This window comes from Lipophrys pholis, assembly GCF_963383615.2.
Source record: "Lipophrys pholis genome assembly, chromosome: 4".
Taxonomy (NCBI): domain Eukaryota; kingdom Metazoa; phylum Chordata; class Actinopteri; order Blenniiformes; family Blenniidae; genus Lipophrys; species Lipophrys pholis.
Genome location: NC_137637.1, coordinates 21,245,720 through 21,270,871, shown reverse-complemented (window position 1 = coordinate 21,270,871; position 25,152 = coordinate 21,245,720). Strand labels below are relative to the sequence as shown.

Here is a 25,152-nt window from a genome sequence, read left to right as displayed (position 1 = left end):
ATTAATATTACAATTGAAACAAAAGATTCAAGTAAAAAATGGAACAGAAGACAACTATACAAACCACTGTTACAGATCCTAAGATCACCATTCAGCATACCTACTCTATATGGTTTGGTGTATTAACCATCTACTAATTGAATAGCAGGGCCAAAACTAATTTGTCTTACTTTTCCATAAAGTCTGTGGTCATCCCTGGGCTTAACAATAACTTACATATCTCCCTTGCTGCTGAAAGCTGCAGTAAACTGTTGTATTTTAATCCCTGATGTAATTGAGCTGACAGTTTGACCAGACTTCACACGTTAAAGACGTTTTGTTTTTTCCTAATGGGAAGAGCAGAAAAATGGCTGCTTTGTCAATTAAAGAAAAAAAAAAGTCATTATTTAACTTTGTTTCCCATCTTTCCTTAGAAGCTGCACTACGGCAACCATAGACATAATGAAGATATTATATAAATATATAATGTCTATGCATGCAAGCGTTTAAGATTATATTCGAGGCTTCTGATTGGTTTTCCGAGAAATCGTGTAGGAGGTAATTGAGTCATCTGATTGGCTGTTGGTGCAGCAGCCGCGGTGACATCATCAGGACTGTACCAAGTCGAGCTCATCTATGGTGGAACTGGCCGCTGTCATCATCTCTGCACAAACAGTCCCTGACGTCCTCCGTTATCCGTCTACGAAATGTCTAAAGGAAGCGTGGTAAGTCAATAAGTAATCCCATAGGTACATATTAAAGATGCTACAGTTGTGGGATTTCCATTAAATGACTATTCTGCGTATTTAAACGTTGGCGTTTGGAAACAATGAAAATCCGTGCAGCGCCTTGCTAACTGGCTTCGCGTCAGCTGGCCTCCTTCACTCACTGTGCAGCACAGGAGGATTAACCTCATGCATTAATGTCAGTCTCTATCGTTTATGTGCTCCTCCTCTCTTTTCCCATTCTGTCTCGACCAGTCGGACTTCTCGGAGGATCAGATCATGGGTGAGTTGGCTGTGGTGTGCAGGACGTCATTTATTATTGATCACAACGAGATATTCATGCTCCTTTTAAGCGGCGTTTACATGAAATAGTTTTATGGATTTTGACCCTGTAGCTCCAGAGTTTTCTCTCTGCAAACCGCTGGATTCCTGCAGGTAAATGAGTTTGAAGCTCAGTGTGTGTTGATTTGAAAGCTTAAAACTTGTATCTCTAGATTAAAGCACAAGTGCCTCAGACTCTTCAACTAACACGCACATGAGGGTGTGTTTGCATGCTGATGGAAAACTATACCACATGCTACTTTCTAGATACACTAGTACCCCTTTTTGTCTTTGGAATTGGCCCTCTGGCCTCAACCAGGCGTTCTCCCTCAGAGAATGGCACACTGGGTAGTTTGTCTTTTTCAGACCATTCTCTTTAAACTCCAGACGATTTTGTGTGTGAAAAGCTCAGTGGACCAGCCTGTCTGACATTGACAACAAGGCCATGTTCAAAATCACATAAATCACTTTTCTTCCATATTCTAGTTTTTTTGATTCTTGGGTTAGCCTGACCATCCTTAAATACTGAGTTGCTGCTATGTGATTGGCTGATTAGCTATTAATGAAGTAGTTGAACTGATTTGGCTGGTAAGTTGACACATGTATTAATTGTCAGTGTGTTTTGCGGTGCAGGGTGTTTATACTAACTTTACTAATTGAGTATAACATAGTTGTTTTTTTTTGAAAAGGCAGTGAAACACGGTTTTTATGTGTTGCTCCACCCCAACCAGGCATCAGATGTTGTTGTATAAAGCAGGGGTGTGAAACTCAGGTCCTGGAGGGCCAAGCCCTGCATGTTTTCCGTGTCTCCCTTCTTCAACACACCTGAATGTCCTGACGGTTCATCAGAGTTCAACAGAAAGCCTGACAGCGAGCCGCTCACAGCAATCAGCTGTGTTGAAGCAGGGAGACATGGAAAACATGCAGAGTTTGACACCCCTGATATAAAGCGTCACGCAATGGTTGCAGGTTGGAGTGGTGGTAGGCGTCAGGTGGAGGATGCCAAGTGGTACAGTGGTAAAGCGCAAGCATGGGACGCCTGGGGTAGATTTGGCAGGTGATTGAAAGCTGCCACCTCCAGGTACATCCCATATCTACTTTAGTTTCCTCTAAGCTCATAAGAGTCTCAGAGCAGCTGTGAGGATGACGCTTATGTAGCGTTTGCTGGACTTGGTGGTTTCCATCAATCTAATAAAAATGTTTTATTTACCCTGTAGCATAAGTTAGTTTTGCGTGCTCGCTGCATTTCTGCCTCACTTTCAAAAACCCGACATGACCGCATGTGTTTTCTGCCAAAGCGCCTTATGATTGCTCTTCCCCACTTTTTAAACTCTAACATTCAAACCACTTTTGTGCCGGTGCATGTCATGTCATAAAGCTAATTTCTTTTGTTCACTCATTGCACCCCACAGCTGAACTGCATTATTAATCTGTCCCACTTTTAGAGTTTAAGGAGGCCTTCCTCCTCTTCGACCGGACAGGTGAGGGAAAGATCACCTACAACCAGTGTGGCGACGTGATGCGCGCTCTGGGACAAAACCCAGTCAACGCTGAAGTGCTTAAAGTCCTCGGAAACCCTAAGTTGGAAGGTATTTGCTCTTTGTAGATTAATGTTTTGGCTTTTTTTTTTTTTTGATATTGAATGATCTGTCTTCAAGACCTGGTAGTTTAAATTGTATAGTTTTTGTCCTTGCTGAGAGTCCATGGCTAAAACATAACCTGTTCATTATAAATAAGAATTAAGGAAACATTTTCCACATCCATGATGTAAATTTGCCTTTAAAAACAAGAAGTTGGTTGTCAAGATTATTGTAAACAAATGGCCCTTCAGTCTGAATTCCACTCATTGCAGTTTTCCACCTGACTGGTCCAGTCCACTCCAGCTCTGGTTATTTGTTCTGACGACCTTCACATCTCGTTACAAGCTCAGGAATTCAGCAGAGGTGCTTCATTGCAGGAGTGTGGACGCTTTTGATCAGTCCAGTAGCCTCAATGAATCAGTGTGTGTGTCTTCAAAACAACTCCCGATGAGCGTAATTGAGGGTCCAAACATTGCTGGAGGAGCGCAACCCGACGCTTTGTAAAAGTGCTCCAGACAACTTTGTTCTGGTTGCTCCACTGCAGAAATGAACTACAAGATGCTGGACTTCGAGCAGTTCCTGCCCATGCTGCAGGCCATCGCTAAGAACAAGGACCAGGGCTCCTTTGAAGACATCGTGGAAGGCCTGCGTGTCTTTGATAAAGAAGGAAACGGCACGGTGATGGGAGCGGAGCTGCGTCACGTCCTCACCACTCTAGGCAAAGCTTCAATCTGTGTTCTCTCAAAATTGACACGTTCTTAAATTTAAATATTCTGTTTAGTTCTCCGTTCATCGTTAGTCCTGTTTTTTTTTGTTCTCCAAATTTAGTTTGTATTGTATTTGTTTCTCCAGAAGCTCAGTGTTGTTATGGTGATCTTAATATTGACTAGTTGCACAGGTAGAACATGGAAATTCCTTTGTCACTCTCTGAATGGAGATTACTGCACCACTGTGCTGTTCTCCTGTCAACGAGTCACGTTGTCTTCATTTCATCTGTTTTCCTTTCATGCCCCAGGTGAAAAAATGACAGAAGAGGAGGTGGAGACTCTTCTAGCTGGACATGAAGACGCCAACGGCTGCATCAACTATGAAGGTGCGTCAGGTTGGAGAAAGAAAATTGAAGCTCCTAAGAAATAAAAGCAACGCAATACATTTTATCCCTACAAACTGATGTGTGGATTAATCTGACCTGTTTCACTATTAAATCGGATGTTTCTTGTCTCCTCCTCTTTAGAACTTGTCCGGATGGTGATGAGCGGCTGAAAATCTCAGGACCACACTTCCCGCTTTTCATTCCTAAATATTTTTTTGCCCCTCCATCCATGTCATCCTACCTCCAATATGTGTGTTTTGTCAATGTAGATTTTTTTTTTTAAGTGCCTTTTCTGTCTAATGTGAAGAGACTTGTCCATCTCATTTTCCCCCACATTATTTATCCTCACAGGCACAAGCAGCATCAGTATTATTCCACTGGTTATTTATCCTTTATCACCTGTGTTGACAAGGTTGTTGTGTTGTTTTTTTTCTTCAATGCAAAGAGGGTCATGTGAAATGTTACATTGAAAAGTACTGAATAAAAACCCTGGTTTACAAACTGTCAAATCTGTTTAATAATATATATTGTTTAGATTATTTCTTTTTTGTAAAAATCTTTGGCAATTTTCCTTCAATTTAAATTTTCTCTATTGCCTCATCATAACACAATAATGCCAACAGTGTTGTGTGGCCCGTTTATTTCATCGGTGCATCCCTCGTACTGCTGCTTGTCACACAAATGTTCCTCAAAGAGGCTTTACAAGTGTTAAGCTCGGAAATAACTCACAAGACACTTTCACTTTTTGTGCTATGGTATAAACTGATTCAGTCATATGATTATCATTTTTGCAATTCATCAAATCAATATAAATTAAAAGTAATGGTATGTATAGAATTCAAATTTGAAAATGAAAGCTTAGTGTATTTATAATATGTCCATATCCCTATAGTCTACAGATGTAACTGATGTCGGTAACTATTGGCTTGCAAGGTTCTTTCTGGTAGCTCTGGGGTTGAATGATATCAGAAATCATCCCAGGATAAAAGGATTATCAAAAATTTGCACTGTACTGCAAATGAAAACATTAACGGGTTACAGCATGCAGGTGAGCATTATTCTTATATCTTAAGCATTAAAATGTACTTTCTAATCGTTTGATATAGCTTCATTCCGTTTCACAACTTCAAATACCTTTTAAGATATTTAATAATACAATACCCTGAGGCTTGTGTATGTTCAACCTTCTTGATAAAGTTTGAAGTACTGAAATGGTTTATGTATTTAGAAATACAGTAGCCGCATGCATATGGTTTAAAATTAATATGCAGATTATGGGTTTTGTAGTAACATTTAAAAAGTGATCTGAAAACAAGCATATCCGCTGGTTCATTATGGAAATTAGCAATGTGAATAAATGTTGCTTAAAAAAAGTAATGTCTTCGTGTAAAAGTATCTCTGAGAAGACAAAAGGCTGCTGGTATAGAGAATACAACATTTAATAGCAGTCATTTGGAAAGGTCATCCCAATCTGGTAAATGAAACTCAGACTTTTACAATTCTATGAAAGTATTTAAAAGTTGAATTATGAGTCATACGCTACTTAGATTCACCTTTGAACAAATCAATCACTCCGCACTCCTCTTCACATCTTTTATTTTTTTCCCCCCCAAACATTTTGTAATTAAAACCTGTTTCGCATTGATGTTCTCGTTTTGTTTGTTTTAATACAAACTGCCGGAGTAGCTGTCTGCGCTAACGTGATGATTTACTGAGGAAAGAATTGACGTCTACTGTTTAATAACCGACTGCTGCTACTTTCAGCATAGTGAAAAACGTACAGAAACTGAACAGACACATTTCATAGCACAAAATCCACACAATGTCATAATAACACAGATAAAAGAAGTCCATTTAGGCTCACTGCTGGGGTGAGGACTGCAATACTGGCTTGACAGACATTAAACTGTAAAGTTTCACCATCTGACTGGATTATATTTCATGGCAATGACCTGCAGATGTGTCGTGTGCAGAATGAAGCTTTTTTTTTTTTCTTTCTCTTTTTTTTGGGGGGAGCTCTTCATACTCTTGAGCACACAACAGATGGCACTAGATGAAGAAAAACAAAACCAAAACTGAGCGGTAACATGGTTTACAGCTGTGAATGGCATGCGTTGATTTACGCACACAGTCACACGTCCCGAGTCACACACAAACGGTGGAGAGGGTAAATACAGGCTACAAAGGTAAGAATATACAGTTACAATGTTTGACATATCAAAGAAAGGAGATGGACGAATTGAAAGTCGAAAATATAAAAGATCGGTAGGATAAAAAGTGAGGATATTGTTGCAGATATTAAGAACACAATTCTTCATTTCCAGCTGTTTTAAGGTGCTCCCTTGTCTCTTGGCAGCGTCGCCATTTCTTCCATCTCTGACGTGAAATGCACCGACCCAACACAAGCTGCTTCATTTCCCAAAGTAACCATAATAAAGCTCACGGCATAAACGCGAGATAAACATGATTATATAATAAAAAAAAAATAAAAAAAAACATTTTGGTTTAGCAGTTAACACAATTCAGATAAAAAACACATATGCGGTTGCAAACCGTAACACTTTTCCACCGGTTCCTCTCAAACAGATTTACATTCCTCACAGAACCTGCAGCCTGGAGACTTTGAGTTCGTCCACATTTCTTAAACATGAAGCTGCACAACAAAGTTTGTGAGTGCTGTTGAACGTCGTGGGAGTCGCCGCCCAGGAGAAGAGCTAAGACGAGGTCTTTTCAAGACTTCACGCTGTCAATACTTTCAAATAGTTTCCGTACTCTTTCAGGAGTGTAACGTAACGTGCCTGTGACGGAAAATTCAGTTTACAGTACATTTTCACAAACTGCATCCAAACTACGATGGCGTAATTTCAAACTGGCGGCTTTGATTCGAACCGTTTTGATTCGCTACACTCTCTTCTTCTTCATTCATTGGCTTTAGACATGCGACCTTCCGGCCCGACCCTGTGGAGCGACCGTTTGCCCATGTGTGTACCCAAAAGCACAATTCCCAATCAAGTTTCCAAAACTTTTCGGACCAAAAGTAATCAAGACAACAAAATGACAATATAAGTGCTGACGTTCAATTCCATGGATGCTTCGGGTCTTTCATTGAGACCGCGGGAAACATATTGAAAGTGCTTTTGCTTACATATATTTTCATTAGTACCTTCAGTACGAGGGCGCAGGACGGGGATCATGAAGCACTACACTTCACAAGCAGTCGACGCACTGCTGCAGGGAAATAAATGCAACAATTTCCAAAGCACTGGAAAACAAACAAACAAACAGAAGATGAGTCTTTTCTCTTCCTCTCCTTGAGAGCCAGCGTGTGGGCGAGACCACCGGCGCTGACTGGATCTCGGACGTCAAGTTTTAAAATCATGGAGTGAGATGATGCTGTCCAGTCGAACACACTAAATCACTTTCAGTCTGTCTTCTATCAAATTTAAAAAGGACTTCTTTTTTTCAACACATAGTTGAGGTGAATGGATTCATGTTTTGTTTTTTTTCTCTTCTTTTTCTCAATTGTCTTGTTTGGAAAAAAAAAAATTTAAAACAACATTAAAAAAAAAAAAAGTAAAACGTGTTCTCTTCCTTCGGTTGATGACTTCTTTGATTCAGATGACACAGGCAGGATCCAAAGTGGTCAAGAGTCATTCAGGTTGTCCGGCGATTCATGTTTCTCTGTGTCTCACTGTGGAGGAGGGACTGGGGCGGAGGGGTGGAGCGTTTCCCCCGGCAGCGGGGCGTTCGGCTCTGTCGAGGAGGGAAACCACAGAACAAAGGGGTTAAAAAAATACAATCGGAGCAGCCCACTACTGACATCATCCCCCCAAGATCTGAGTTTAAGGTTAATGTCTGATCGTCACAGTTTTCTCCGATCCAGGAGTACGTTGTGTGTTGGTGGTAAATGTTTCTTTTCCATCATAAAGTTTTCAAGGAAGTCCCAACTTAATATGAAATGACAGTGATTAACATGATGGCAAATGGGGACAGAGAACAAGACGAAAAGAAATTACAACCACAATGTGGCCAAAATGACAAAACATGAGAGTTCAGTGAGATCATGAGAGCGAACAGACAAAGTTTCATTGATTATAACAGACCGACACAGGGAAAGAAGAGAACATCTGCTAAGGAAACTGTTTCACCTGAATAGTTTTGACAGTCTGAAAATATCAAATGTAAGCAAATATGAAAAAAGAAGAACAAAAAACTTAACAACTTTTTAGCTTAATAAATAATCATTGTGAGTTCTTCTCTCCTCCAGCTTCATCAAAAGCACTACTTTTCTGTTAATGTCTGAGAAATATTGAACTCTGACCTTTAGGATGCAGCTGAGACTTAACTTGTTTGTACAAGTAAGAAAACGTATTGTTCAGCAGGTTCACTATCTGATCCGCTGCAACAGTAAATGATGTGATGAAGCAGTTACTGAAGCTGCCACATTACGCTAAACTCACCGTGAAGTACGGGTGTAGTGCTGGAGCTGGGGCGCGTGGCGGGGGCCTGGCCCGCGGGGCAGGGCGGCGAGGTGTGAGCGCCTGCAGGGGGCTGGGACTCTGGAGCCGGGGCTGAGGAGGCTGGTGGCGCGGGGCTCGGGGCCGGCTGTGGCGCTGGCGTGCTGGGAGCTGGCTGATTGGCAGCCACTGCTTGGGGAGGCGGGCCTGACGCTGCCTGGTTGGCGTGAGGACCCCCGGCCTGGCTGTGCTGCTGGTGCTGGATCTGCTGGAAGTGCTGCTGGCGAGCTCGCATCTCCGCGTACTTCAGCTGCTCCATGTGAAACGACTGACGGTCGGCCAGCAGCTGCTGCCGCTGGTATTCCAGCTGCACGGACACACGGAGACACAGGATAGATTATTAGGATTATCAATGAAACATGAAACTTTAACCAGACCAGAAATTACAGCTTGTATTTGAGACAACCACGTAATGTTTATGAAACAGTATTAATAGGACTGTACTTTGCGTCCAAAGTTTTGCTACAATCAACCGGTGAAAAAGGGGTCATGTGTTGAACTGGGCTTTTCATTGAGGTTTTTTTGTTTGTTTGTTTTTAAAGAAATAGGCTTCCGCCTCCTCATACAACATATCCTCCGATCCTTCACTCACAGCCTCGCGCTCTCTGTCCATGATGGTTTCCAGTTCTTCAAAGTGTCGCAGTTTAATCTCAAGCTTCTTCATTTGGGTCTCCACCAGCAGAGCCACCAGAGATTTGATCTTCCTCTCTTCTACAGCAGCCAGATGCTGTGGGAACAAAGAAACACAATATGAGGTGAGACAGTGGCGGCGTGTTGAAAGAGGCGGCGAGGGGATTTAAGTAACTCCACCTTGGCTTTGACAGCGGCGGCGGCTAAAGCGGAGGCGGCAGCAGTGGCCAGGTTCCCCTCTCCCACATCACGCTCCACCTTCGCTTTTCTTTCTCCCTCGCTGTCGCCTTCTCGTTGTCCTTCTTCTGCCCCCTCTTTCCCATCCTTCTCCTTTTCCCCGTCACCTAAGAGAACAAAAGGTTTGACTTTTCTCCCCACCTTGGCTGAAACTTTATACTTTAAGCATCTCGCAAACAACCGCTTCCACACCGATCTCAGACTCCGTTTTATCCGCTTCTCTCTCTCCGTCAGCTTCTCTTCCTCGCTCTTCTTCCTTCTTTCCGTTCTCTGTCTGCTTCTCCTCTTCCTCGGTTGCTCCCTCTTTACTGTCCTGTTTGGTGAAAGCAGCACAACGAATGTCCTCAGACAATCTCACAACTTCAAATCCTCATCACGTATATCAAATGAACACAAGGTAAACATGTCCATGGGTCATACCTTAGTCTCTCTCTTGTCCTCAGTTGATTGGCTGTCACTCTTACTTTCATCGCTGCTTTCATCTAAAGACAAAATCATTCAGAATAAATACAAACATCGATGTGATGTTGTCGTAGACTTTCTTCCGGGTGGACCAAATGCTTAATGAAATTCTGTGACGTGAAGACTTTTGCGCACAACTGTGTGACTTCTACATGCTGAATGTGTCTGGCTCATACCAGGCCTCTCTCCCTCCTCCAGGCCAGTGCCTGCGATGCCACTGCCCTCCAGCCCGTACAGCGGGTCCTGCCGACCGCTGACTCTCGCCGCCTCCTCCACCCGACGGACGTGAGCCTCGACGAGCGCTGCAGGAACCTCCTCCTTCATACGAGAGAACTCCTCTGAGGGCGACGAAAATGAGAATTATGTTTATCAATCAAAGCAAAATATGAGAGTTTCACTGCATAAGTTTTGAACGACTCATAAATAAGAAACGGAGGTGCAAAATTATCTAGGTGGCTCACGAGTAATGGATTTAATTAATGTGGCGCAAATATAATAAATAATTTACACAAGAAAAAATGTTTATTTCAAGACACAAGATTAATAAAGAAGTGTCCTCCAATAAAAGTACTGAGTAAGATTTACAAATTTTTTAAATTAAGCTCACCATAAACAAACAAAAATCAGAATTAGTTATTTATTGCTCGGAGCCTACTTAGAAAATGTCATCTTTAAAGAATCCCCTCCCCCCAAAAAAAAAGCAGATTTCCACAAACAAATAAATACAAAGTGCTTCCCACCAAGAGCAGACTTGGCAGCAGCTGAGGCCACACGCGGGTCCACGACGGAGGCGAGGAAGGCCACGGTGCTCATGACGGGGTTTCCTGCTTGGCTGAAAGGTATGGGCTGGTAGGCCAGAGGGCCCAGGGTGGAGGAGCTTTCCTCCAGGTATGGATCTTCTATGGGCAACCGCAGGAAGTGCAGGATGCATTCGTCCTGCGTGCGGCTGCCCACATGTTCAGACACCTTGTTCCAGTCGTCTTTGTACATCTCCAAACCCTGAGATAAATAAAAGCTGCATTTTGTTTCTGATATTTTTTACCGTTATATTTTACGCTATATTTGTGTCTGATTTCATACATTTTTATTTTCTGTGACTATAAAGGCAGACAGTACCTCAAGTAATAGTAATGTTTCTTGCTCTGTCCACTCCCTCATGGAGCTGGCTCCATTTTTGCTCTGCACAAATAAGAATCGCCATTTTGTTAATGAGACGCAGCTGCCATTACAGATTCAACCAATCAGAAATCATCATTGGAATATTGACCTTTGCGGAGCCTGTCTTCTTGTTGTACATGTCAGTGCGCAGACCAAAGTTCTGCAGATCTGCCGGCTTGTCCTTCACTTTATCAGGGAATGACATCATCTGCTGGGTGGCTGGGGTCTGCGGGACCACACAGGGACAAGGACACACCAATAAAACATCTGCAAGCTGTATGTGTGTTTATGCACCAGTGCTTACAGCATACAGACCTGAGACGCCTTGGGCTGCAGGGGCACCAGACTTGATGGAGTGTCTGCCAGGACGTGAAAGTGAGAGGTGGGTGGGGGGCCCATTGGCGTGGGCCGGCTCTCAGAGTCCACCTGGTAGTTGATAAGTCCCCACTGCTCCAAAAACGCATGGACCCTGCACGAAGAAATAACCCCAAAAGAAGTATTCAACCACAAATTCTTTCTACAGACTTTTTCATCACTACTTATCATTACGTTATTAGGAATAGTCAGTAAAACGTTGCTCCTACCTCATGATTGCACACACGTCTCCCGCCAGGTTCCTGCGGCAGGCGGTGGAGGTCAGGTACTCCTGAGGATTCAGGCGGTAGGTGTCAATCATGAAGTTCCTGTATGCTAGATAACTGACAAGAAGAGGTGGTTAAACACATGAAACATTAAGACACTTTTATACAATCGTTCCACATTTGTGTTCACGTTGATCTGATACCTACATCTCCGGGGTCTTGGACTTGTTCTTCCCATTGAAAAACTCTGGCAGAGCTCGGCGCTCGATGGCGTGAACACTGCAGAGACGACAGAGAGAATCTGCGGTCACACACTACTTAGAGCAGAGGCCAGATCCATTTCACCCGAAAAGCTTTTCTGCCCTTGAATCTTGAAATTCTCTTTCTGTCACCTGTTGTAGTCGAACCAGGCAGCGTAGCTGGGGATGATGATGTGGTGGGTTTGCTCGGTCACGTTGTCCTCGTGAAGGTCCGAGCCTTTCACGGGCTCACCCTTCACACTCGGAGAGCCTTCCTCCTCTTCCTGTTCAAACAAACAAACACTGGAGCTCACACTCGCTTCCTCGCTGTCACCATTCTGTTGCAGCGATGTCTTGTGAAGATCACAATACCTTTCCTGTTGTTTCCATCGACTCGTCCTCTTGTTCATCTGTGCAAATCACACAAATAAACAATGTGTGAATACACATGGCACCGAATGTAATGCATTCTTCATCATAGAGACACCTTATAATACACTCCCCTCTTATAACATGGATAGCGTATTAAAACACTCTTTTAATTTAATCCTTAATCTCCATCCATCCATCCATCCATCCATCCATCCATCCATCCATCCATCCATCCATCCATCCATCCATCCATCCATCCATCCATCCAATCTTCTTTACATATAAACTGAATGGCAAAGTATTGAACCTGAGTAAATGGTAAAATATTTTCTCATTGCTGGATGTTACTAGTAACCTTATACTTTGTTTGTCTGCGTCTTTTGAACCTGTGTTGCTGTTGTATCAGTCAAAGCTTAGAGGCTCTAACAGTCAATATATAAACTACAGACACTACTTATGTTATTTGGAGAGAAAACTGTGATACAAGGCATCACGAAAAGACTTTTGCAAATATTTTCAGTCACAAGAATATGATATATTGGATGTGAAATCCCAGAGATTTCTCTTATATATCTTGTATTTAATTGTTTTACCGCAAAATTGTCTCTCGTGATCAACTTTCAAAAATGTTTGGCAACTATCTCATTAGAGATAATTAGATAAACAAATTAATAACCTAAAATCATCATGCTTCCAGTGGTCATCAGGCTGTTATTCAGTATGTCAGTGTGCAGGAACAGCTAGATGTACATTTAAGAAGCTCACCCATCTCCGTCCCTCCCTTGACTGGGGTTGAATCTGAGTCCTTTTTGGTGTTATCTGTAGAAGAGTTTCAGTTTATCAGGTCAGCCAATAATGTAAAGAACACAATGCCTTAATATAAAGTCCACATCGTTTAGGTTCATGTTGCTCTGCATACTTGTCTTGGCCGCATTTCCCTCTTCAGACGCTGGAACAGGTGACGATTCATCCAGGTCCTTTGATGCGTCCTCCTGCTCCTCCTCCCTCTGGCCCCGTTTAGACTTAGTGTACGGGGTCGTTGGCCTGTCAGCACACGCACACGCACACGCACACGCACACGCACACGCACACGCACACGCACACGCACACGCACACGCACACACACACACACACACACACACAGAGAAATTAACAACATATTATAACATCTCTGTTTGGTTGAAAATGAGCAGCAGTAGCAACAATAAAACAGGAGCTCTTCATGTACCCTTTTTTAGTGTTCTTCTTCTTGCTCTCCTGAGGAGGGGGGGTGGGGGACGGCGATGGGGAGCGCTTCCTCTTCTTGGCACTGCCGGGCTTTTTGTCCCTGCGCTCGTCAGGTGTGGTCACCTCATCCGTCAGGGTCTTGGCAGAGATTCTCTTCCTCTTAGGACAGCCCTCTCCGACCTCGTAGTCCTCCTCGTTCATCCACTCGTTGTACTGATCCAGGTCTAGAATCCACTTTGCATGAACCTGACAAAGACAACCAAGTAATGCATGTCAGTCACTAGAAAGAAAACACCAAGTCCTGTCAGTTAGAAAGGCGGCACATTTTTTTTAAGACCAAACAAGTACCTTCCTGGGCTTTTCAGGGCTCGGAGGATCCTCCACTGCAGCCTCAATTTCACTGGCCGGGATCCAGGTGTCGTAACTACAGAGGTCAAAGGTCAAACAAGATTAAAAAAAAAAAAAAAAAGACAGGTTTTTGATTTTCAAACCCCAGCAATAAGACTAAAGTGAATCTTCTCAGGACAAACTGTTAAAGACCTTTTAAGGAAGCAACAGTATCAAACAAATTAAACACTTTCACAACATAAAAGATGAAGTTTCTCTTTTCACTTTTCAGTAAAATGCTTCACATGCTTCTTTTTTTCCTCCTTTGATTTGCTTCTTTTGTGTGATTGAATGAAAACACAGAACAGACCTGTCAGGAAAATATCCCCAGTGAAGTAGCACTTGTTTATCTCTCTTCATCACGGGACGCACCCACTCCTCTGGAGAATGAAAAAAAAAGATTATTATTATATTATATTATATTATATTATATTATATTATATTATATTATATTATATTATATTATATTATATTATATTATATTATATTATATTATATTATATTATATTATATTATATTATTAGTGTCACTCATGCTCACCTTCCTCCAGACTGGTGGGAATAGGCACAACTACATGAGAGCTGGCAGCTTTGTCCTCAGTCACAGAGCCCTGCAAAGTCCAAACAAATGATTTAACAACGACGCAACAAGCCTGAATAACCAAGTATGCCAAAGCAAGAGTGATTGTGGTCGTTCTTTAGACCAGAATACTCAGAAGGTTGTTTAAAAGTGAACACACCTGATGTCTTTTGATGATGTCTTTGAGTTTGCCGAGCAGTTTTGGCTCTATGTCGGAGCTCAGATAGATGACCGGCCTCGACAAGCAGTTGTTCTGGAAGGAAAGTCAACAATGTTCAAACTCAATCAGCTACATTTATTCACCATTAGTCTTCATGGGGGCAAAAAATGATCCATTTATTACTAAACATTTCTTTTTTTCTCAGATTTCCATTACACTCACGAGTCGAGAGGGAAACCTTTAAAAATGATTGCGTGAACCACACACATATGGAATCCAATCACCAGCACTGAAGTACACTCACCTGCACTAAGGACTTCTCGATCGTCATGAACATTTCCACATTCCGGTCCATCCTCGACGGATTCTGGAAGTCAAACCTGCGCCTACCAGGAAATTAGACTGGAGTTACACACGAAACGGAAATATAGCCAAAATCCAACGGAGCCCTCAAACTTCCAGCCGCACGGTTTCCTTTACGAACGGTTCTCACAAGTAAACCCCGAGAAGTTACAGTCAGCCAGAAAGAAAGTCTTACCATCCTTGGTCACTCTTGAACTTGTAGGCAGCGGCCAGGATGTGGCAGAGCGCTCCTCCCGACTTAAAGTCCAGAAAACACTTCATCTGCAGGAGTAGAACACAACAGCTTCAGGAGAACTCACCGGTGTTACGGACGTCCGATTATTTCGAGAGCAATTTCGGCCGGGGCAATGTATAAAATGAGCCGTGCTATTTAAGGTAAGCCGGTAGAGGTAATACCAAGGAGGCAGTGAAACGGTCAAATGGAAACTAATTTTACTCCTTCGACACATTTGACTGGTTATGCAATATTAATACTCTTCAAATAACCTGTTCATAGTATAAGGCCAAGACAGGCTAAGACTCCAGATACCAATAGTTTTGCATATTGATGAACTTGGGGAAACTGTTGTAAGTTTTTTTTTGGTGTGACTTAAGAAACATGAACTATAAGATAGAATCAGAATTTTTATAAAAAAAAATTTTTAAAAAAGGAGTTCAATTCCAGGGTGAAGCTTCAGCACATTCATTAATATTTACCAAAATTTCACAAAAAGATGTATTAAAGTGGCACATAATAGAGCAAATAGCAGAATTCTGTTCTTTGTAATGGAAAAAATAAGGGAGCTTAAACCTGTTAAAACCGTATTTCATTATTGCACAGTCCCACAATACCCATTTTTGTAAAATTATTTTGAGTTTTCAACAAAGCATTACATCTTCAATACCAAGATCAAGAAATTACTAAAGTCTGTAATGACATTACAGAGAACCAATAAAAGCTCCTCATTAAGTTCCTCTCATTGATAAAACTGAAAAGTGGTAATAATTCAGCTCCATAGTTTTATTATAGCAGAATTCCCTCCAACAGGATCTATGACAGTGTTTTCCAATTCAGGTTCTAAACATGCTTCAGATGGCAGCATGAAAAGGTCAAAATATCATGTTTTGGGTTTTTTTTCAACATTTTCTTCCACCTGTCAGAAAGTAAAGTGAGCTACCTCCACCTCTGTATTAATGCCCCACGCTGAGCTGCTTGTTATTAATAGTTACATCACATTTGGTTCTCCACATTTCAGCTCTAAAAGTCTCACCAGAGTTATTTGTGAAACAAGTCATTTGGTGGATATTATTTGTGGAAAGACAGTTTTTAATGGACTTTTATCAACATATGAAGCTTTTATACAAAGTTTTATTTCCATATCAGCATTAATTTCACTTGTTATGAGACCAGGATGGAAATAAGTTGAGTCAGACTCTTTTTGACAGAATTAGAACCACTTTTCTCAAGCTCATTGTTCTTATTAAATGACTCATTGTTCCAACAAGTCTTAATTTGGTTATTAACAAAGGAAACACAATCATAAAGGTAGAAGTATAATTTAAACTAAATGCTTTCTCAAAAACATTTTAGAATGTAATATAAAAGTATTTAAAACAAAAAAGCTCTTTTAGAAAAACTATAAATGCAACAGGTCCAAAGATGAAGGGCCTTTACAAAAAAAAACAAAAGAAGACATTGAGCAGGCTCTTGAAGTAGTTTTAAAGCCTTTATTTATTTATTATAGTTTTATGTCTGTTAAGCTTATGAAGTGGTTTTAAAAAATATGATTGAATTGAATTTTGATTTCCAAGTGCACATGAGAGCTTGATGTCTAATGAACCAAGCAGAAATCAGATCAGATGTATGCATGTATGCGTGGAGGTGGAGATCCACTGTACATACTGGCAGCTTGGTGAGGGGGGGGTTGCTGACATGCCGGCCGAAGACCTCCTCCTGGAACTGCAGCAGCTGGACCACCAGGCTGGACAGGGACTTGTTGGTGGGAGGCTCGGCCTGGATGTACTGGGGAGACAGACAAGAGACCGGAGCTTCACAAACTAACCGCTCGTGGTCAGCTGGCCGCTGGAGAAGGTCGAAAGTTTGATTGCGGTTATTGCTCCACAGAAAAAGGGCGCCGTGATGCAACGAGCGGAGGTGGGATGAATTCAAACACATTGATTTAATTATTATTTATTAAATTATTTATTAAATGTGAGAGGGGGTTGTGTATTTAGTTTGACTGGGGGTGCCGGACCCCCGCGCAGTGCTCCGTGTTATTGATCCCCGGCCGAGGCTCCAGTGAGCGGCGCGCGCCACACAGCCAACATCTGGATTCGAGCTGCTGCGCCGCGAGCCCGTTAGCTAGCCGGCTAGCTAGCTGGCTTCCCCGCTCAATCGCCCTTTAAAATAACATCACGGGCCCTGGTCCCACACTGGATGCTGCTTGTGGTTGGGTCTAGCCCCGGTAAGGCGCGGGGGGACCGCCGGGAGCGGCCGCATCTGTTGCAGCTGTTGGCTCAGCATCCTTTTGTATCCCGGCTGAAGTGAATCAAACAGCTGGACGCGGAGCAGCGCCCTCCCTCCTCTCTTTGTCACTGCCTCTGCCCACAGAGGCAGGAGCACAGGGCGCTCACTGGGTATGATTAGAAAACATGCGCTCGGTACCTTTTTGTAATTCTTTCCCAGCCAGACGCGGACATTATCAAACTGAGAAACGGTATCAGACGCTTCGAAATATTTTACATTCGGGCCGCCGTCTTTCTTCCGCACCGCCATCTTTGCCTGCAGACAACTAGTCGACGTTGGCTGCCACCCAGTGGCAGCAGTGCGCTACTGCAGCTGCACGGGCTGTAATGGCAGATAGTGTCCAGCAGGGGGCGGAGTAGTGCAGCTCATGTTTTCATTGAGTCGTGACCGTGTTATTTTGTTACAGGACTGGATCATCATTTCTAATACATTGACTTGTAAGCAGTTTGTAAATGATGCAGTGGGTAGAGGCGAGGCTTGTTTTAACAGATTAATGTGCTGCTGACTGTTTTTCAATATATAACCTTGTCCTGGAAGAAGACTGCTATAAGATGAAATGTATCATTTATAGTGACTGAAATTACATGGAGTTTGAAGCCGACTTAAGTGAGTAATGAAGTATAAATATCTCAAACTGTACAATACTGAGTGTATGTCTGACTGCTCTAAATAAAAGAGGACAAATAGTGAAGACATTTTATTCGGTTAATTAAAACTACAATTGCCTCGTTGATCCTATAGATGTACATTAATTAAAAAAAAATCCGAATGATTTTCATGTAAAAGAGCAAACATACAGAAAAATGTTTATCCTGTGGCCATATTGCCATTGCTGATTTGTTTGAAATAGGACAATATACGCAAGAAACCTGTATTATACATAATAGTTTTGAGTTTTTAGAGATCTTTTTTTGATTCATATGCAAGACAGTTTTCAAATTGAGGCAGCACATATTGCTGCCAGTGCATATTGTAGGTGATGCTATCAAGAATGACTGAACCTGTTTGTAAACTGACTCTCAAACAACCTTTACCAAAGGATTCCAGTCTGTCACATTATGCTTTCACTTTCTGAATACTGCAGACACTGATGGCCTGTGGGCTGAGCAGGCTCAGAGGAGGCGAAATGGAGTGCCTACCTATGAATTTGTGAGGAAAGAGGATGAAAAAATTAATAGCAATTTAATTTTTAATCTGCTGTGAATGACCTCCTCCTCAATTAAATGGCCTCTTTCAACAGGGCAGAGTTAGTATGCTGATGGAACGTTTCAGGGAAACGACAAATATGAGACGACCAGTTTCTGATTCACTGGCAATAAGCGGTCACGCTGTATTTACCAAAGACTTGGTTTTAATAATTTATGTGATTGTCCCCTGTTTATTTTTTTCCGTTCTTCTTTTCATCTTATTGTTTGCAGAGCACGTCCTTCATGGTGGTGGTGTGTCTCTGTTCAGCTCAACTATTAAGAGCTGCCGACTAAGAAAATCAGCCATAAGGGCCTAAACCATGGAAAGTGACATCTCTCAGATTCCAATGAAACTTTGCAAATGTGTTCCTTTTGATGAATTAAAACCAAAAATAAGTACTTTTGCGTCAAAAAGTTATTTTGGTTGCCATGGAAACAAGCTACTATGATTTAAGCCATATCTTGGCTCTCGTGGGACCGGGAACAGTCTGAATTTTGACCTTCTTCTCGGGAACATATACAGGAGGGTTTTGAAAGCAACAACAAACTATACACATCATTGGAAAGTACAACTCTTGTGCTTTCCAGACATAGGTTACTTTATATCAGGATAATATTCCCTCTCAACACAAGATGAAGTCAATTTTATGAACTGTATATATAGTACAAGAGTCCTTCTCTAAGCACGATATATGGGTAAGGCCCAGAAGTGGTTGCCATAGGAACAACAGTTCAATGAAATTGGGCGTTTTATTTTACATTTTTCACAATATTGAAGATATTGAGATTTTAACGATGTTGGCATTCCCTCTCAACACTGGATGAAGTCAAATTTTATGAGCAGTATGTGTAGTACAGGTGTCCTTCTCTAAGTACAATATATGGGTATAGCCCAATAGTGAGTGCTACAGTACCAGCAGCAAATGGTCTTGTTACATTCTTACAAAAGAGAGTAAAACTTCACCAAACAAAACTAACATTTTCAGGGTAAAAACTTATATCCTGATTAAAAGTAACCTATGTCTGGAAAGCACAAGAGTTGTACTTTCCAATGATGTTTATAGTTTGTTGTTTTCTTTGAAAGCCCTTCTGTATATGTTCTGAGAAGAAGGTCAAAATTCAGACTGCTCCCAGTCCCATGAGAGCCAAAATATGGTATATCATAGTAGCTTGTTTCCATGGCTACCAAAATAAATGGTGACATTAAAGTACTTTTGTTTTAATTAATCAAAAGGAACACTTATACAAAGTTTCATTGAAATCCGCTGACCTCGCCTTTCCGCCCCACGGCTGATTTTCTCAGTCGGCAGCTCTTGGCGACCTGGAGCACAAAGTTTAGGAGAAAGGGGAACCGATCGGAATATTTGTCAGTGGAAACATTTTTCTTATTTTTGTTGTTTTGCACCAATTTTTGGGACCGTATGGTGGGGAACCAGTTTGCTTAATCGCCTCAAAGAAAGGTCGCCCGTAGTTAGATTCTGTTCCTGGGGGACATTCTGTGTGGCGTTTGCATGTTCTTCCTGTTCTTCCTGTTCTTCCTGTTCACACTTCAGTTTCTTCTCTCTGCCAAAAGAAAAATCCCCTTTGTTGGTAATTGTGTGACTCTAAATATGTGTCGGTGTGAATGCCAGTGTGTGACAATTGTCTGTCCCTACGTGATCAATAATTGCTCATCATAAACTGGGAACAAGATGGTGGATTATTATTAGTTTTCTTGAGTAGCATTGTTAATATTTTATTCATATTTCTATTTTCTTCTATTACATTCAAACTTCTTAATTTGCTCAGTATAACTCGTCCGCCATTGGCTGGGATCAGCTCCACCACCCGTCATCCCTGCACAGGATGAAGAGGTATAGAAGATAGATAGATGGATGGATGGATGACTTGTCATTTGACTAATACATTCAGGAGAGTCAGGGTGTAACAAGAGAGGAGACCTCTTGACCTTTCTGTATCATCTCATATCTTAGCTGTTTGTTTTCTGTTTCAGAGCTAAACCGGTGATGAATACCGATTCTGTCACGTATGTTTCCTTCATGTACATGTCAAACTTTATGAACGGGAGTTATTGTCATCATGAGAAGCTTTTAAATGATGACTAAGTTGACACCTGAGACACATACAGTGTAAGGGAATTCTTCTTACTTTGAGTTCAATTATTTCAGCTGTTTGGTCCCTCAGGAGGAGATTCCTGACATGATCTGTATGTCTGTACACTTCTAAGAGGAAATCAAGCTAGAGTCCTTAAATAAATGCAGCAGATGGACTATGGCCCCCAAAAAAGGTTTTGTTGTTGCTCCATGTTCATGTGCGTATAGTTTGTACTCCGGCGTCCACAAACCTTTGAACTAAAATTATTAAAGTAGCAAGCGTCCTCCAGTGGACATGCACAGTGATGGTACAACGTGAGGAGTGGCAGCTCATTTCAAAAGGTCACATGTAATCCCCTAATGTTCTCTATTAGAACTACAATATATTCTGCATTTGTCATCTCTTGATTGATAAAGATTTAAATGCTGTGACTGATTTATATTTCCTTGATCACAGACGTAAATTATGCACACTCGGTCCTGGGTTTATTATTGTATTAAGAGGCTCATAACAAATTCTTTCATATGTAAAAAAAAATATACTGTATATGAATAAAATTACTATATAACCTCAAACAGCCCGTCATATGTTGAATTATCAGTCCATAAATATTTGCATTGCAGCGCTGCAGGATTGTTTTTTTTTATCACAACCCTCATAAAAAGTGGATTCTGGAAAATACTTTGAATAAACACGGATAAAGTCACATGAAATTCAAGAGATATGAAAGTCCAGAAATAACCAAGCAAAATATAGATACAATATACTTTGTATATCTTCGACCTTTACCAATTGTCATGTAGTTCAACCTGAAATTAGCCTTCATTATCGAAAAATACGTGTTTTACTGCATGTGGAGGGCTGTATGGGGGTGTGATCGTAACCAGAACACCAGAGCTTGTTTGAGATTTTTTTTTTTTCTTTTTTTGCAGATGCCGTCCTTGTTGAAAACCTGATTTTCATTAGGTAAAAAATAATTCCTTAGCTACTCTTTATGATCTGTGTGTGTGTGTGTGTGTGTGTGTGTGTGTGTGTGTGTGTGTGTGTGTGTGTGTGTGTGTGTGTGTGTGTGTGTGTGTGTGTGTGTGTGTGTGTGTGTGTGTGTGTGTGTGTGTCTTACATGACCCAGACTAATTTGCGAAAATCCTGAGACAACATTGGGAAGAGTAGTGCTCCTTGAACTGGTATTCCTCAGGCTCTTGGTGTGTTTGTATTTGCTCATGAGCGTGTGTGTGCATAACCGTGTGTGTGTGTGTGTGTGTGTGTGTGTGTGTGTGTGTGTGTGTGTGTGTGTGTGTGTGTGTGTGTATGTGTGTGTGTGTGTGTGTGTGTGTGTGTGTGTGTGTGTGTGTGTGTGTGGTGCACCCGTCTGTGCTGAAGGGGAGAGAGTGAAGCCTATTGATTATTTTAATCCTCCTATTTGTGAGTCTGTGATCCTCTCGGTTCAGCCTTCCACAGGGGGATTGCTAATGGGGCTGAACGCTTCCCTCCTCAGCCCTCTCTCCCTGTCCAATTAACTTAACGCTAGAATGTGCGAGCAGGGAGCACTGGGACGCCCCCCCCCCCCCCCCCCCCCCCCCCAGTCCAGCGTCTCCAAACCTCTTGTCTGCACTACATTCAGCAAGAATGTCCTTTTCCAGTATTATCTCTCACCTTTAATTAAAGAACCGGCTTCTTGTTTTTATTCTTGGGAGTCGAGAACTCCTTCATGTTTCAATGCTTCATTTTCCCAAGGTGGTTTCGCAGAAGGCGAAAGCAGCAGCAGGTGAGAAGACATGTCTTATAATAAGAAAGCTCCTTCCAAACGCCTTGCTATGATTCTGACAGATCGCCGACATTTCAGTACTTTCCCATTAGTATGTACTGTAAGTTCAGCTCTCTTCTCAAGTTGAAAAGAGAAACCCATTCTTTAATTAATCCTGAATCACAGAGATGGAGCCAGTGAGCAAAGTCACACTGTGCAATTTAACATTGCATACATGTCCAACGCAAACACAAACTCTTCCTGTGATATAAGAGATAAGGGCGCAGTGTAAAATACAATAAGGTTAAGGTAATAGTTTGCTAATAATAATAATAATAATAATAATAATAATAATAATAATAATAATAATACTCTTTACAATGTCTCATTAATATATGTAAAAAAGTAATAATATTAAGCCTATTGATGATATGGAAAGTTAAGAAACACGTTGAGGTAATGCAGCCCCACAGATACAATCAAGACCTCAGTGGCTGAAGAATTTTCTATCAAATCTTTTTCTACAGACCTGATTCCCTCCACAAACTGGGAGAAACTGCTTTTTTAAGCAGTGTTTCCACAAGAAAACCCTTCAGGTTTAGTTTTATTCTCATTCTTTCATTGTTGTGTAGACTGTCAAAGTACTTGTATTATTACAGTGGTCAGGTAGATTTTTCTTTTCTTTTTTTTTAAACACTGAAATGGTCCAGTGAGCACATTTTTTTCATACGTTGATCCATCAATCACACAGGACAGACATGCTGCTGATATTTCAGGGCACAAATCTCAGCCAGATAAAGGATGAATGAGTCAGGCAGACATGAATAAGAGATTTATCTGAACACTTCCTCAGTCCCAGAGCTTACGGAGTTCACTCTGCAGGATCAGGCCGAGGTGCTACAGGTTAACACAGACAATGCATTTAAGCCATTTTGCAAACAAGCGAGTGAATCATTCCCTCTTATTCTCTGTAAAATCTCCCCAAGTGTATTTTCAACAGTGCTGAGAACTAAATTGGCTCCAGTTAAAGTCTTTTTTAAAAATGTTCCATTCATTTTGCTTCGTGCTCATGTGAATTTGATCACAAAGACCTTTTTGCTTTAGTGCTTCAATATGAATATCATGTCCAAGAGGGTCTGTGATGTATCTCCCTGCTATACAGGTCAATCAATATATGTAATCTTACTGCAAAGTTCATTATAGTTGTTGATTGACATTGTTCAAAAGGTGCATAGCCATTTGTGTTTTTATTGATGAACTTCTCATAAGCTATTACTCCTTTTCTCGTTTTTTTTTACATTTGAGGAACAATGATGCGTCCTGATTCCACATCCTCAGTAAATAAGTTTTTTCCCCTAAACCACATAAATAACAATGTAAAAAAAAAAGCTTTTTTTTCTGTAATTAAATTGGCATAATAAATTTTAATAATAATAAAAGTTGTGAAAATGCAGCACAATTTGGTTGTATTGAACTTTATGGGTGCACTGATAAGGTCATCCATCAATCTTGATCAAGAAGTGAGACTAAGGTGATTGATAGTTTTTCGCTTGTAAAATTTGTGAATAATAGTGCATTTCAATGCACTTTATATAAGTAATCAAACAAATAACTAAATAAATAGCACAACTGATATCAGCATATAAAATCTGGAGGAATGTACAGGTAATCAAATAAATGATAACACTGAAAAACCAAGTTGAATTAAAAAAAAAAAATAGACAGATTTGGTTTAATTTGAATCAATGACAGTAAAAGTGATCCTCATTTCTTTCTTTCTTTTTTTATTGTATTTTATGATCTTCAAAGGCAGAGAAAAATCTATGTATATTTCATACATAAAATACACGCAACTCAGCTTGCAAAGTACAGTGACAGCGATGAGATCATACTGCTTGCTCGCCAACGAGGTAACAGCGCCAGAAAACACACACAGTAGGATGCAGCATGGCACACTCAGGAGGGTGTGGGGGGATTTCTGTGTACAATATACAGCATCAAAATGGAATTTCAATCACGGCACACAAATGAAGAGTTGATCAGAATAATTCACATCCAACGATCATCTGGGTACAGTCATGCTACCCAGCATTAAAGCTGGATCTGTGCCACTTGATGGGACAATAGTCTCCGTCACACATTTCAACTGCATTAGAAGGCCAATATAAAGCTCTCTCTTAGCATGACACTAAATCTACAATAGATAGGAATTTCATAGTGTACCCCCTGGAGTAAAATAATAAGGAAACATTGCTAAATGCAATAATTTAGTTACATCAACATAGCTTAAATTTTTGTGGATATAGAATTTGAATCACACAGTGTCATGCTTATGCTGTTTGCTCCCACCCGACATAATTATTTGTACTCTTAATTTCTGGGTCATTTATTTACATACGTGTTACATCTCATTAAATATAAAGATTCACAGTCACCGTCTGCAGTGAGCTTCTGCATTTCATTAGAGGAATATGCATTTACATTTGAAAGCACTGCCCGTGTTGGGAATAAAAAAAATAATAAATTCCCCGTTGGATTGCTGCGTGTATCACATGGATCGGCTTCTTCATATCGCCTGGAATCAACAGGAGAAATCATTCCATGCATACAAAATGAAAATGAATTGCTAGAATAAGGCACAGAGAACCTAATAGGTGTGGCACATGGCAGTAAAATGTCAACAGTCACCTGCAGTTCAGAAAAAAGTTCACACGGATACATTCACAGTAAAGTTTGAGAAATAATTTCACATTTTGAGAAAATAAACCCAAAAGTTTGTGAGCATTAATACTCTGTTCACATTGTCGTTGCTGCTGTGTGGAGGTGAGGAAATTGGTTGTGAACCTTATTCTGACTCCTATTTGTAATTCATTACAGAGATACTCGTCAGTGCATTACTAGAAAACCTTCCAAGTGAGACTTCATGGACATTACAGAATATCCTATTTAAATCTGTTTAACACCATCCAGCACACAGAACCTTTCCAGTCTAAAACAGATGTGCAGCCAAG

The 25,152-nt window shown here is 41.1% G+C and overlaps 2 protein-coding genes across 3 annotated transcripts; one reads left to right on the top strand and one right to left on the bottom strand.

Annotated features, from left to right (window-relative positions):
• Positions 1-577: 577 nt before the first annotated feature.
• On the top strand, positions 578-5,342 carry myl6 (myosin, light chain 6, alkali, smooth muscle and non-muscle). 2 transcript variants are annotated; one of them, XM_080462161.1, is made up of 7 exons: positions 602-704; positions 960-987; positions 1,100-1,139; positions 2,471-2,614; positions 3,150-3,323; positions 3,621-3,698; positions 3,840-5,064. In XM_080462161.1, the coding sequence occupies exons 1-7, from the start codon at positions 616-618 to the stop codon at positions 3,866-3,868; spliced, it is 582 nt and encodes a 193-aa protein (XP_080318287.1). In that variant the 5' UTR covers positions 602-615; the 3' UTR covers positions 3,869-5,064. The 2 variants fall into 2 exon arrangements, with proteins under 2 accessions (XP_080318288.1, XP_080318287.1); XM_080462162.1 differs by lacking the exon at positions 1,100-1,139 and having other exon boundaries at positions 578-704; positions 3,840-5,342.
• Positions 5,343-5,706: 364 nt separating this feature from the next.
• On the bottom strand, positions 5,707-17,381 carry smarcc2 (SWI/SNF related BAF chromatin remodeling complex subunit C2). Its single transcript, XM_080462160.1, has 26 exons — positions 17,255-17,381; positions 16,493-16,612; positions 14,786-14,871; positions 14,552-14,633; positions 14,248-14,340; positions 14,049-14,118; positions 13,819-13,888; positions 13,470-13,545; positions 13,123-13,367; positions 12,814-12,938; positions 12,660-12,713; positions 11,895-11,932; positions 11,676-11,806; positions 11,491-11,562; positions 11,287-11,400; positions 11,018-11,171; positions 10,812-10,928; positions 10,661-10,723; positions 10,285-10,543; positions 9,721-9,882; positions 9,503-9,564; positions 9,275-9,395; positions 9,026-9,189; positions 8,808-8,942; positions 8,159-8,522; positions 5,707-7,451 (listed from the first exon to the last, which is right to left on the bottom strand). The coding sequence occupies exons 1-26, from the start codon at positions 17,363-17,365 to the stop codon at positions 7,387-7,389; spliced, it is 3,153 nt and encodes a 1,050-aa protein (XP_080318286.1). The 5' UTR covers positions 17,366-17,381; the 3' UTR covers positions 5,707-7,386.
• Between the last annotated feature and the right edge of the window lie 7,771 nt (positions 17,382-25,152).